This window comes from Mirounga leonina, unplaced genomic scaffold (genome assembly GCF_011800145.1).
Source record: "Mirounga leonina isolate KUSES-001 unplaced genomic scaffold, KU_Mleo_1.0 Mir_114, whole genome shotgun sequence".
Taxonomy (NCBI): domain Eukaryota; kingdom Metazoa; phylum Chordata; class Mammalia; order Carnivora; family Phocidae; genus Mirounga; species Mirounga leonina.
The window spans coordinates 34,758,946-34,773,307 of NW_023270265.1; the positions used below are offsets into that span (position 1 = coordinate 34,758,946).

The window sequence follows — 14,362 nt, forward strand, 5'->3', positions numbered from 1 at the left end:
GAAGCCTGACGTCGCTGGGGACTGGTGGGGGCAGACTGCCTGGGATTAGACTTGATCCACAGATAATCCCCCAAATCCAGAAGCCACCTGGATAGTTGCCTGGACTGAGCTCCATCAACGGACCCATGTTGATGCTGCAGCTGATTCCGTGACAGACTTTCCAGGGGCCAGAAAAGAGCTCCTCAAAAAACAATTATTCTAATTATTACTGAAGTGTGACGGAGAAAAGGCTGTTAATCCTTTGCGGGCTCTTCTCTCCATTTTTCCTTTTAGGTACTTTTATTATGGATCATTTGAAGCAAACAGAAAAGTGGAGAAAACAGTATCACGAACCCAGTGTAAGGTACCCATAACCGAACTTCCACGGCTACCAACACAAACCCAATCTTGAGTCATCCGTAATCCATCCCTTGAAGCCAATCCCAGCTATCATCTCACTTCACGCGTCAAGACTTGGGTGAAGACCAAAATCCATTTCCGACTCATCTGGGGGCACCGGCCCTGGGCTCCCCTCGGCCCGGCCTTGGCTCGGTGCCTGGCAGGCCCCCACCCGGCAGGTTCGGAACCTACGTCTACGAAACTCAAAGCCGGATTGTGCGGCGCCAGGCCCTGCCTCCTCCGCTTCCTCCGCTTCCCGCACAGCGTGGGTCACCTCGGCCTCGTGGCGTTCCTGACACCCCACCGGCAGCCCTCGGTGATGCGCGAGTGAGTGTCTCCCCGCGCAAAGCCTCAGAAAGCGGAGGGAGGCGCCTTCCACTTCCTCTTTCTCCGGCTGACTAACGCCCGGCGCCCGCCCCACGCCTCCGGCTCCGCGGGGCGTGGCCACAGCCCGAAGGGGCGGGGAAATACCCATAGTCGGCCTTATATGGGCAGCCACGTCACAGGCCGCCCAGTCATTCACATAAAACGCGGCGCTGCTGGCGGAATCCCCGGCTTCTGGGGCGGCGAGTGGCCGGGCCGGCTGCCGAGCGTCCGCGGCGGGAAAGCAGAGTTGAGCGGCCGCACCGGCGCCGCGCTCGCTCGCTCGCTCGGCCGGCCGGCCGGCCGCAGCCTCGCGGGTCGCCCTCCCGGGCCTCGCCAGCGGGCACCCTGGCCGTGGGCACCTACGGGGCGCGCGGCGCGGGACCGCGGGGCGGCGGCATGAAGGTCACGTCGCTCGACGGGCGCCAGCTGCGCAAGATGCTCCGCAAGGAGGCGGCGGCGCGCTGCGTGGTGCTCGACTGCCGGCCCTACCTGGCCTTCGCCGCCTCGAGCGTGCGCGGCTCGCTCAACGTCAACCTCAACTCGGTGGTGCTGCGGCGGGCCCGCGGCGGCGCGGTGTCGGCACGCTACGTGCTGCCCGACGAGGCGGCGCGCGCGCGGCTGCTGCAGGAGGGCGGCGGCGGCGTGGCGGCCGTGGTCGTGCTCGACCAGGGCAGCCGCCACTGGCAGAAGCTCCGCGAGGAGAGCGCCGCGCGCGTCGTGCTCACCTCGCTGCTCGCCTGCCTGCCCGCCGGCCCGCGGGTCTACTTCCTCAAAGGTGAGCGCGTCGGGGCCGCCGAGCCCCTGTCACCACCCTCCCCCCCCCCCCCCCGCGCGGCGAACGCCCCGGGGCTCTGGGGTCCCCTCCTCGTGCGGGGTGCCTTCCGCGACCGGCACCCGGCAGTCTCCACTTGCCCGAGTCTGCGCCCTGGGGCTTGACGGGCGCTAGGGAGGGCGCTGCCAGTGTGAGCCCTCAGAGCCTCCCCCTCCCCACCCGCGTTCCTCGAAAGCTCCGGCCGCCTGGGTGGGTGGGGTTGGTTGCGCGGCCGGGGCGCCGCTTCTCGGCCGCGGGGGCCGTCGGCTCGTGCTGGGCGCGGGCCCCCGTTTGCTGGCGCCGGCTTAGCCGCCCTCGCTGGGGCCTGGGCTCTGAGCCTTTCTGACAGGCAGATCAGGCGGGATCAGCAGGTCGCGACCCCCCGGAGCGTGGCGCCGCGGCGTCCCCTCTCCTCCCGCCTGGACCATTAACGTATGTTAGGCTGTCTTCACCGACCCCTCTTGCCTTTTTGACCCGGGCCAGTCCCTCCCCTTCCTTTCCACTTCATTTTACTGCTTTTTATTGTTTTCCTCCGGCCTTCCCTTCTCCCCTCCCAGGCCTTTCTCTAGCTCCATTTGGAGCTGACAGCCTTCCCACCCTTTTCACCTTCTCCCTCAAACCCTCCCCCACCCCCCCAGATCATCCCGGGGCTGGCTTCCTGCTGTCTGCCAGGGGTGGGAGGCTGCCGGCCAGCGAGCCCCAGGATTTAGGAGAGGTGTAGCAGGGTGGTGGTGGAGGGGATTCCGTCGCCTTTGGTTTGAGACGCCCCAGAAGCTGCCCCACCGGTCCGTCCATTACACCTGCTGGAGAGAGGACTTCGACTTCCCCGGCCCGGGTAGTGAGTGACTGACTTTCAAATTACAGAGCATTGATTTCTGGGTCACTTCCTATGACTTCTCCCGCCTTGTATTTAGGTCCTTTGTAACCTCCAACGTACGGAAGACAGTCCACAGTGCTGAGATGAGTGTTCAGCCCAAGCTGTGCCCCGAGGCCCTGCCAGGGCTGCTGCAGACTCCTTGAGAAACAGCAGCGATGTGGTTCAGAACTCGGGTGCAGTGAACTGAGCGTTGAGGGCCCTGTTTCAAAACCACGCAACTTGGGGAATTTCACACACTCCAGACCTGGAGAGCACACTCGCAGCGCCCACCTCTATTAGCACCTCTTGCAGACTGTCCCCTGTTTATTCCTGTTAGGGAGATGACAGGCAGAAGATGATCATCTTCCTTCTCCACCAGCCTGAGCTTGCAGGAGAAGGAGGGATGCCCTCCAAGCTCTGCAGAAGTTTTCACGCTTAGCCCGGGATTTCTTTCTCTTCCTGATGGTGGTTTTTGCCTCCCATTCTTAGCCATGAGTACAGGAAAAGCTACTGCCTTCCCAGTAGCATGAAAGATATAGTCCAGGAAACCCCCCGTCCTACCTCTGCTCCCCACCCCTCTCCAGGGGGGGTCATGCTGACTGTTTAGAAGTTACTGCCACAGGAAGTAAGCGGCTCTGTAGGCTCTGTAGACTCACATCTCGGGAAAATTCATGTCTAAAATGTTTTTTTTTTTAAATGACAGTAGCACACACAGGTAAAATTTTTAAAAGCACAAAGGCTGTACGATTAGAAGTGGGTCTTCTGCACGCCCTTGAACCCAGTTCCACTCTCCAGAGACAGCCACCAACTATTTTTTGTTCGTCTTTAGACAAGTTAGTTTTCCACCAGTATCTTTTTTTTTTTTTTAAGATTTTATTTATTTATTCATGAGAGACAGAGAGAGAGAGAGAGAGAGGTAGAGGGAGAAGCAGGCTCCCAAGGAGCAGGAAGCCCGATGTGGGACTCCATCCCAGGATCCTGGGATCATGACCTGAGCCGAAGGCAGATGCTTAACCATCTGAGCCACCCAGGCGCCCTTCCACCAGTATCTTTAAAAAATAGAATGGTTTTGTATATTTCCTGTTCCTGCTTCTTTCACTTAACTAGATCTTGGGAGATTTATCCTTATCAGAGCATACGTGTCCATTTTACTTATTTTTATTTTTAATATTTATTGGAGAGGGATAGAGAGGGCACATGCGAACAGGGGGAGGGAGAAGCAGACTCCTCGCCTTAGCAGGGAGCCAGGAGCCCGGCGCAGGCCCAGGGCTTGATCCTAGGGCACTGGGATCGTGACCTAAGCCAAAGGCAGACGCTTAACCTACTGAGTAAGGTGCCCCTTACTTCTTAAACCAGTCCCCTGGTGGTAGCCAGTAGGTTGCTTTCAACCTCGCTATTTGAGGCGATGTTGTTGGGTATATTTTTTGTTCAAATGCTTTACGTGTGCACTGTCTTTCAGTGAGATTCTGAGAACTGCCAGGTTGATAGTTGTGTGCATTTTAAATTTCAATAGGAATTGCTGGATACTTAACAGTATCTTTTATCTTTTATCTTTAGTGCTACTTTATAACACTACGAATGTTAAATTGTTGTCCAAGAAAATTTTTATTTCTTCATCTACCTCATGTCCAGATATGATGAATTCAGGTTTTAATCTAGTAGCATTTCAGATCTTGGGGCAATAATGACTTTTATACTTACCTTTATCGTCCTCCACCCCCCCTCCCCCAAATTACACTAAAATGGGATGACGACCTAATGGCATTGTCAGTGTGTATTTATATACAGTGTCCATACAGCTTCTCTGCTCCCTTGGTCATGCAGCGGTGATCAAAAGCAGAATCACTGAAGAGGATTGAAGCAGCCAAAAGAATTCCCACAGCTCTTGCAGCTCAAGTGAGGCACCAGAGAACGGTCTGTCTCTCCCTGCCTCTGAAGGGAGTGGGTGAAAGAGACCATCTAATCTGAAGGACTCCTGACCCCAGCTTGAAGAGACAGCCCCTTGTTTATCTGTCCCTCAACTACACTGAGCAGCTTTGTCTGCCTGCCTTATTTTGTCAACAGGCAGGCAGGACCCAGCCCACACCCGCACCTCCTGTCTGTCCTGACAGCCATCTCTTTTAAGTGTGCTATTTAAAGACAAGAATTGGGGTGGCCTGAAGGCTTGTCTTTCCCAAGCCTCATTCTTGGGAAAGTTTGGGAGGGCCTGGGCCACTCTTGACTCCATATTCCCATCCCGTATCACTCGGTTTGTGCCCTGGAACCCAAAATGTTGGAGGCCCAGGCACAGGAAGTGACTTACTAACTAGGGTCCCCTCTTCCAGTGAAGCTGTGGGTCCCTAAGTGTGACCTTCTGTCTACATCCTAGGAGGGAAAGGGTCCAGGGGCTACAGTGGGGGCAGGAGGAAACTAAGCCACAAACACCACCACCTCCCACCTCCGTTACTCCCTGGCGTGTGGTCTCCTATCATGACCAGGAGGACCAGAAGCTCATCTGGGGAGGGCCCAATGGGCTTTTTGTTGAAGTGACCACAGAGGAGATTTGAGTGTACTCAATGGGGGCGGGGGCAGTTCCAGCAAGCTGGGAGGAAGCAGTAATGGCAAGATGACTCATTCTAGGAATTGGCTGCAGCTTCTGGGAGGGAGCTGGAGACTGCCATGTTATCCATTAACCATTTGTCTACTGCAGGGGTTTAAGGCCACCGTGGGCTCCACTGTGGGCCTATCACACCACTAAGAGACAGAAGAAAGAGGGGACTTTGTGGAAAATACATGGGCTCGGAATGCATATTTAATTGATGATTTGACCCTAGGTGAATTCTCTGGGTCAGAAAGAAATAGCAGGTTTTCTGGAGGCTCTCGGAAGTCCCTTGGGTCCTTTTGGATTGGGAGTGAGGGCTTCCCCAAGTGAGACTGTCCTGTTCACCTGGCAGCACTTGGCATGTTTTTCATTTGGTTCTTTCCCATTGAGTTCTGGGCCTGAGACTTCTTTAATATGCCCAAGTTTCTGTGACTTGGTCAGAGAGTATTTTTTACCTTAAGTGACCCATCTGGAGAAGTTTAAATGTAATATTAAGGATTTTTACAGTCATACCTGCTGGTAGTTATCATTTGAGGACTTGTAGGGAAGAAAGATCAGGAGGGGAAGCTAAGGAAGATAGGAAGGGTAGGTGGTCTTGAAGGGGAGAGAAACAGTTTTTACATATTGGGACTGAGAATTAAGTTCTAAAGGCCTCGTGCCTCCAGTTTGGTTTGGAAGGTAATTAACTAGATTGATTACTCAAAATTGGACCTATAGAGAGGATTGTCAGCAGTGTTCTTTAGCTCCTTGGGAGTGAGAAAGGGCAGGGCTGTTTTATTGCACTGAGTTTAAACCTCGTATTAGCCCCCATTCCCTTATGAATAGAGGGGATTGCATCTATAGTCCAGTTCAGAGCTAATGGGCTAGGGATGAAACAGACCAATTCAGGAGTCTCTTCTTGCAAGTGAATGCAATTTTGCATAATCACACCTTCATTTTAGATAAGTAAGTGAAAATAGCTTTTGTTTTCTGGAGGGATTTTGTAAATATTGCCAGATGTCAGAGTTCCTTTCAGCTGCTTCTGATAGATGCAAAAATTAATCATTGCCTCTCTGAACTATAACTTTTTAGAAAAGACGGAATGTGTGTTTGTGTGTGTGTGTAGCCCATTTCTGTTCCAAAGCTATTAGTTGGTTTGGCTCAATTTTTTTTACAAGACCAGAATCTATGTTAGCTTAATATTGACTCTTCCACACTTAGGGTATTGATTAATTCTGGACATTTTCTAAAAGCCTGAGAAATCAATGCTTAACATCTATCTTCCTTTTTTTTTTTTAACCTTGCAGGAGGATATGAGACTTTTTACTCAGAATATCCTGAGTGTTGTGTGGACGTACAGCCCATTTCACAAGAGAAGGTTGAAACCGAGAAAGCCCTCATGAGCCAGTGTGGGAAACCAGTGCTCAGCCTCAGCTACAGGCCAGCCTATGACCAGGTAAGTGGTTTTGGAAATGCCGTCTTGGCTACGGACTCCGTTCCTTCCTCGGCCCCCTGGCTCTCCCTCTCCCCACTCAGTAGCACTGGTGCGTTCTTCTGGATCAGGGTGTTGGCAGAGCCCTCTAGCTTCAGAGAGCTGTTGCTTGCCAACTTGAGTTTCCATCCAAGAGTAAATGGGCTTCTTTCCAGCAAACAAGCTGACAAGAGCAAAGGAGCCACAGGACGCTTGACAGCTTCTGGAGAAAAGGGGAAGTGAAAGATACATTATTATTAGTTGGCCTAGGAAGTGCAGAGAAGCTTCAGAATATCAGTTTAGGTTTCCCTGAAGATGTTTCAGAGCTGACTTTTAGGCTTCCTGTGTTAATCTTCTTTGTAATCGTTCATGCTCTGCAGTTTCTGCAAACCAACCTAGTACCTGTGGAGATGTGTCTTTTTGTTATTTTTAACGGAAACGGGACTGGGGGAGGGTTGTGGGGAAACTACCCTTTGGATGGCTAAGCAGGCTCTAAGGGTTTCTGCTGCTTACAATTCCATAAATTCTGAAACCAGAGAAGATCAAGAGACACTGTAGAGGATTTCATGCTCCTACAAATATGTGGGGGTTTTTTTTCCCCTTCCAGGAATGTTACTTTCTGGCAACTCTTTAAAGCCTGAAAGTGTGTGAAAGGCTCAGTCAGCGGTCCCCTTCAGTGCTGGAGGATGAGGGAAAGGCAGGCAAGGACCCAAAGCTGGCAGAAACCAGAGCTCAAAGCCCACCTTCCCATTTTACAGAGGGGAAAAAACGTGTCTCACAACTGGAGATGATCTCTTTGCAAAGAATCCTGTAGCTGGGCTGGCAGCAGTAGGCCCAGAACGCCTCCCTTCTCTTAACTCTGGTTCTTTTCAAGGCCTCGTTCTGTTTTCCACAGAAACAGAACCTCTTTTGGAAGGGGCCCATCCTAGGCACCTGACTTGGTGGGAGGAGCTTTTCAAGTATTTCCCACAACATGTACTTAACATGTCCAGATCATAAGAAGGAAGACATCTGGATGCTGCCTGGCATGAGCAGAACTCTGCCCCTGGGAATAAACTTCCCAGTAAAGCCAAGTGACTTCCCTGGAATGGGATCCCTGGTCAGGAAATCTATTAGCTTGGCAAGGTGCCAGGGTTATTATTTTGTTTGTTTTCCTTTATTAAAAAACACAGCGTATGATGAACCCTCAGCATTCAAGCCAGGGGCATGTGGTTTAGCTGGATTTCTATTTTCTGTTTGTTTGGGTGGTGTTTTCCCCTCACTTCTCAGAAAGTGAAAGAGAAACGAGAATTGTCAGGATGTTGCAAAGGCACAGCAGACCTTTGGCCAAGAGAGGACTGGGGAGGCCCTGACGTATCTCCCAAGGTTCATCGGGGAACCCCCTAGTGCTATTTCTTAGACGCGCTCTGCATTGAGAGAAGCCAAGCAAGGTTGTGTTAACCTTTGGGGTTTCTGAAGTCCTTTGGTTTCTTCCTCTTGAGTCTAAACAGAGGATTCAGAAAAAGAAAGACCCATGGTTTCAGGGGTGTGGTGTTCTAGGCTTTAGAAGTAATTGGGTAAGATTCCAGGCACTAAAGAGAGGGAGAGATCTATGTAGGTACATCGAAAGTGTTAAGTCCAAGGGCCAGCTCTAGTAGGTGCTAATAAAAATACTGGTTGTTGGGGCACCTGGGGGGCTCAGTTGGTTAAGCACCCAACTCTTGATCTCAGTTCAGGTCTTGATCTCAGGGTTGTGATTTTGAGCCCCTCACTGAGCGTGGAGCCTACTTAAAAAAACAAACAAACAAATAAAAAACTGGTTGTTACTCTTCCTGTCTTTGGTAAAATCCTCTGTGACTTTCTTCTAAGTGGCCAAACTGGCCTTTGCTTGAACACTTGATTTCTCAGGAAAGAAAAAGCACACACCACATGCCAGGTAATTTGAGCGTTGCCTTCTGCTAGCCCTCATCCTACACCCCTTTCCCTATTATGAGTCCGGCAGAGTTTCCGTTCCGCTTTTATTCTGGGACAGGAAATGGGAACACAGAAAACGGATGGATGATACGAGAAAGGCTCCCAGAGACTTAGCCATTGCCACCGCCGCCCCCCACCCCCAAGCCCAGTGTTTCTCTCTCAGTCTCTGGGGCCTCCCATTGTCCCAGTTATCTCTGGTTTTTCTTGCCACCCTGGAGCTGCTAAGGCTGCCAGAGTCTGACCAGCTAGCTGTTTTTAACTTTGCCTCAGGGTAGATGGTCTCAGCTTCTAATTGGGATCATCCTTAACTGGAAACCTGGTGTGTGGGTGGCCTTCCGAAAGGGTAATGATGTAAGCATCTCTCACAAACCCTCAGTCCCACGTGACAAAGATCGGGGGGGGGAGGAACCCCTCTCTCCTTGGCTTAATAGGTTTTCTTTAGGGATTCCAGGTAAACAGTGGTCATTTCCACTTCCAAGAAGCAACCTTTCTGGGGGGCACACTTTAACATCTCTGAAACCCACATGTGTCTTAGGATCAATCATCGGGTTCCTAGGTTTGATGAAATACGCCATGAAAATATCAGGACTGTAAGGTGGGGGCACTCGTCTTGAGTTTTTACCTGTTCCGTCTCGAACGAAGCCAGGGCTGCCCCAAGGTTAGAAGGCTTGCCCTGGTGCTGCTGGGGCAGCTGGGATGTGAGCATAAGCCTCTCCGTTCTTCCCCTTCACACACATCTTCTCATCCTTGTCGGCACAGGAAGGCTGCTAGCGTTCCCTACCTCGATATGTGTAAGAAAATGAAACATCTTTGCTGCGTGGGCTTGGCTGTCACTGAGTCACAAGGCAGCCACGTCGGGTAGAGCGTTTGCCAGGCTCTCCCCACACTCTGGGCTGAACTACCCTGGCTCTGAACTCTCTACCTGGAAACCAGAAAGGGAACCTCCCACCTTACAACAAGTAGGTCGGGGTTGTTTTGCTTCGTCTCCTAAAGGAGCAAGCTAATCCGATATTTCCCGGCTGTCCTTTTCCCCTCCCTCCAGGGCGGCCCAGTTGAAATCCTTCCGTTCCTCTACCTTGGAAGTGCCTACCATGCATCCAAGTGCGAGTTCCTCGCCAACCTGCACATCACGGCCCTGCTGAATGTCTCCCGGCGGATTTCCGAGTCCTGCACCACCCACCTACACTACAAATGGATCCCCGTGGAAGACAGCCACACAGCCGACATTAGCTCCCACTTTCAAGAAGCAATAGACTTCATCGGTAGGTTCAGTCACTCGTCCTCAGTCGTTTGGGGAGCCCAGTAGGGGCACCTGTTCTTGGTTCTGAGGTATCGATGGAGGCTGCTAGCCTTTGCCAAGAAGAAAAATGTCTCGTCTATGCGACCACAAGGAGTTGGAGCCAGGAAGGGCTGCAGCCACCAAAGAGGCAGAGGGCAGGATTTGAGTTGCTATTCATAGGAGTTTTAATTTGCAAGATAAATGAATTAATATAATTTTATGGCAATACTCACTGCCGCTCTTGTTATTTTTCCTAGCTGGGTGGCAAGCAGAGTGTGTCCGTGCGTAATGCTCCACGCCAGGGAAGCAAGGGAGGGAAAGAACGATCCTCACTGTGCTCCTACGTAGGTTGGGGCATTTTTAGAAAGCCAACAGAAGGATTGAGAGAGCACTACTTACACACCGAGCCCCGAGGGCCCTGGCAGCTTTTCACAGTCTTTGGCAGACTGCTTTAGGGGCAATTTGTTTTGCATTTTCAGCTAATTTTGGATTAGAGATAGCATTTGATCAGGCTCCATGCTCTGTGCACAGCGAAGTTGGCATCTTTCATGTGTTGTGTTGGGCAGTTATCATTTAGTCCCCTGGACAGGCCTGGAAACCTCTGGCCTCTCTGCCTGGAAAGGGTCTGGGCCTTGGATTTCCACCGCTTGAGCATAGGCTGGATTGTTCCCTCGTGTGACAGCTTCTCTTTCCCCCCTCTCTGCCTCGGTGGCTGTTTCAGGTTTGCAGGCACGACTCCCCAACCTTGTGGCCTTGCCTTCTTCCCCTGTAACACACGTAGGTGTTGAAGCTGAGATGTGACTTTCCTTATCTTGTTTTGAGGGCTTTTGGAGGGGGAAAGGCAGGTGTTGGGCACAGCAATAACTGTTCAGGGCAGGTAGCAATTAAGGGGACCCCCTTCAGCCACATGGTGGGCCCTGTGCTCATCACACGTGGTTTCTCCTCTATAGGAAACCCACTGGGAAAGTCTCCGGAGGCAGAAGGCTGAGCCTGTCCTGGTCCTCTGAGCCTCTGGGCTGACAGGATTACTTTGGATCTCTGAGAGGCAGCCCAAATGATGGGTTCAGAATGGGAACCCCTTGACATTGTCTCCCTGACCCTGGGAATGCCTTGCCCTTCTCTGCCTGTTATTTAATTACCTGGATAGCTACTCAGTGAGCTCATGAAACCCGCCCCCATCCATTTCTCAGAAGCCTCCCTCTCCATCCTGTGTATTGTGTACGCAACCACACAAACCCACAGCCTTTTGAGAGCACATGATGCTTTTCCCCAGACTCCTTGCCCTGCTGGTGAAAGGGGGGCACTGAGCCCATACCATGCACTTGACCCCTTCCCAGGGGAGGGCCTGGGAGGGCACGTGGTAGACAAGCCCTGAGGGGCAGAGCAAAAACAGCATACTCTAGGCCCTTTGCTTTCTTGGACGTGGCACTGGGCAATTAAAAGCTAGTCTACAAGGAGCAAAGGAAGATCGGAGTCATGACCGTGCAATCCTAAGGGTTGGGGTCCCCTTTGAACTAATTTACAGGAACTTTTTTTCTTTTGAGTCAGACTAAATTGGGGGTACCTCTAATGAGCTACACTGTATCCTTTGGGACTTTTGTTCTGTTGAGGAAACTCCGGGGTTCCTCCTTGACTCTTCAGAAACTTGATCTTTTAGATCTTACAGATTCATTTGTAAACGTCTTGAACTTGAGGAGGGAGCTGGATAAGGGAGCTGACTTTATTTGCCCTTCAAAACTTTAAGTGTTTTTGCACAACTGTGGCTTTACATTGTACCAGGTACCTCAGACTTCCTGTGTTGTAATGTTGTAATTGTTTCCTCACTAGCAAGAGAGGGAATTGGAAACACTGTTTTTTGTGGTTTTTAATTGTGGTTTTTAATGTGTGTGTATATATATATGCGTAACCTTTTGCTCCTCGTTTTTAGCTGTTGCAGTTCTTTTGGGGGGAGGAGTGGAACAGAAAAGGAGGGAGACCTTGTCATATTGAGCTAAAGAATGCTAACTGATGGTGGTAGCTTTATAGCAGTGAGTCCCATTGTTGTGCAAGATGGAGTTTGCGAAAACCATTTATATCTTCCAGTCTAGTAAGCGTCACTTAGCCAGGCTATAATCAGTGGCTGTGCACTATTTATCGTATGTTTGGTGGTGGGAACCCTGGGAGCTGAGCCAAGCATCCCGCCCTGGCACAGCCAGACAGGGTACCCAGGGAGGCTGGCAGGCCTCTAGCAGGAGAGGGCCTAGGTCCTCCCCATTAGAATCAGATCCCAAAAGGCAGGAATTGCTTTTCTGAGTCAGTCTTTGACCCTGGGGCGCTCTCAGAAAAATGTACCTACCCAATAAATTTGCATGCAATGTCCGGGATTTTGCAATGTCCTCTTGAAACCCATCCGTGGAACCCAAGTTAGGATGGCATCTCCAGGAAAGGGAATATTACCCCAGATCTGGCACCTTCAGGGGCAGAATCTGTGCAAGTATCCTGGAAAACAGGGAAGCACGTCTGAAGATTAGAAAGGCCCTACATGGGGATAGACATTGGGGGGACCCCATGAGCTCTGTCCTTGCCAGTGGGTATTAAATTAAAGACTGGGAACCTCAGCTCTTGGACAGATGTGACATTTTGATGACTAGGTTACTTTTGTGTTGAATCCTTGTATCTTGGCATCGTTGCCTTTGGGTTCCAGTCCCAACTCGTCCTCACTGTCTTTTCTTCCTTCCAGATTGTGTCAGGGAAAAGGGAGGCAAGGTCCTGGTCCACTGTGAGGCTGGGATCTCCCGTTCGCCCACCATCTGCATGGCTTACCTCATGAAAGCCAAGCAGTTCCGCCTGAAGGATGCCTTCGATTACATCAAGCAGCGGAGGAGTGTGGTGTCGCCCAACTTTGGCTTCATGGGCCAGCTCCTGCAGTATGAGTCTGAGATCCTGCCTTCCACGCCCCAGGCTCCCTCCTGCCAAGGGGAGGCAGCAAGCTCGTCATTCATAGCCCATTTGCAGACACTGAGCCCTGACCTGCAGGGTTCCTACTGCACCTTCCCTACCTCGGTGCTGGCCCCCGTGCCCACCCACTCGACAGTCTCAGAGCTCGGCAGGAGCCCCATGGCCACAGCCACATCCTGCTAAAACCGGGATCGGGGAACCAGCCCAGCCCCAAGAACAACTGTGATTCTGCTTTTTTGAAACTCGTGGACATTTCATACCTGTGCAATACTGAAAACCTCACTCTGTCCTGCTGCCCTGGCGGGACAATGAGCGGTCACCAGGCTTGCAAACGTACTTGACGCTGACGGCGGGGATAGGTTTTGGGGACCGAAGGAAGGCCAAGCCATGATGAGAGCACAGCGCGTGCCGACTACTGTACTTCCAGACCCCCTGCCCTCTCAGGACCGCCCGGGCCCAGCACCTCCGAGCTCGCCTTTTCATTTCCAGCGCAAGGCAATAAATACCCACAGCAACGTGGGAGAGAGCAGTTGCTAGACCAGGAGAAAAGGCAATGACGAAGCCAATTCATTTTGAAGGAAGCACAATTTCCACCTTACTTTTTTAACTTTGGCAGTCTCCGTATCTGTCTGTTGCTTCAGGGCATAAGCTGATCACCACCCAGTCAGGAAAGCAACCTGTCCAGGGCTTGGAGGGACGCCATCTAGATGCTGATTTGAACCCTCCCATGTTTCCGAGACTCCCTCTTGGGTCCAGCTGGAGGCGGATGGTTGAAGTAGCAAGACGTCGACCTCTCTGGGTGTCCTTTCCACTGTGGGTTCTTCCCTGACTTCGGACTTCGCATGATTTCTTACTCATACTTGAACCTTCCTCGTCACCCCTCTCCTCAAAGCATCTCTTGTGTCGTTTGAAAGGAGTTCTTCAGACCTTCGACCAAAAATCACCCCTTTTAGGGGGTGGCAGCGGGTGCCAAGAGAAAGAGAGACCCGCCGCGTCCGGGTCAGTGGCATTGACACGGTCGTCTCCCCAGCTTGCTGTCCTTAATGTGTGCTTGTCTTGTCTCTCGTGACACACGTTATCTTCCCTGCCCCTGGGGGTTGTCTTCAAGCTGTGGACTTCTGGGGTTTGCAGATTTTGTAATGTGGTACTTCTTTTTTGTCTGTAGGTTCTCTCCGGGGGAAAAGGCAATAATTTCCTAAAATCCATATGAATGTGAAGAAAAGCAGTATGTTACTGGGTGTTGTTGTTATTGTTGATGTTGTTTTTTTATAGTGCAAAATAAAAAGATGAAAAGAAAAAAAGGCAATGCTTCGTGTTGGTGAGTTGGGGTAATAAGGTAGGAGTACATTTAGGTGGGGACACAGCATATTTCACTGGATCCAGACAAGCACTAGGGTGACGGGGGTTGTACCACTGTAGACTGAGTCTGCATCTGCTCACGGCCGGTGACCTTAACAATACAGAATATTGCTTTCCAACTGAGAGGCTTCCCTAAGCTCACTTGCAAGAGGAGTCGTTAGGTGCCGGCCACACAGAGAGGTGGTCAGAGCATCCACCCACTCAGGGCTCTCGACTCCCATGAGCCCAGGCAAATTGTTCTTGAGTCTCAGATGCTTCATCAGTGAAATGAGCTAGAGGATCCCCAAGGTCCCTTAAAGCTCAAGGCCCTTGATCACAGCAAACCTGAATGCCAAGCTTGTGGTCAGCCTCCTTTTAGTGCCTGGCACGTGGCAGACACACTTAGAAAAGGT

The 14,362-nt window shown here is 51.6% G+C and overlaps 1 protein-coding gene across 1 annotated transcript; it reads left to right on the plus strand.

Annotated features, from left to right (window-relative positions):
- The first annotated feature begins 956 nt into the window (after positions 1 to 956).
- On the plus strand, positions 957 to 13,907 carry DUSP5 (dual specificity phosphatase 5). Its single transcript, XM_035028830.1, has 4 exons — positions 957 to 1,519; positions 6,279 to 6,427; positions 9,438 to 9,657; positions 12,394 to 13,907. The coding sequence occupies exons 1-4, from the start codon at positions 1,141 to 1,143 to the stop codon at positions 12,792 to 12,794; spliced, it is 1,149 nt and encodes a 382-aa protein (XP_034884721.1). The 5' UTR covers positions 957 to 1,140; the 3' UTR covers positions 12,795 to 13,907.
- The last annotated feature ends 455 nt before the right edge of the window (positions 13,908 to 14,362 follow it).

What these genes read in the sequence shown, in the direction of transcription:
- DUSP5 (XM_035028830.1), top strand. Translation starts at nt 1,141, where the DNA reads ATGAAGGTCACGTCGCTCGACGGGCGCCAGCTGCGCAAGATGCTCCGC. An exon ending in ACAGGCCAGCCTATGACCAG is followed by an intron (nt 6,428 to 9,437) that starts GTAAGTGGTTTT and finishes CCCTCCCTCCAG; the next exon opens with GGCGGCCCAGTTGAAATCCT. An exon ending in AGAAGCAATAGACTTCATCG is followed by an intron (nt 9,658 to 12,393) that starts GTAGGTTCAGTC and finishes TCTTCCTTCCAG; the next exon opens with ATTGTGTCAGGGAAAAGGGA.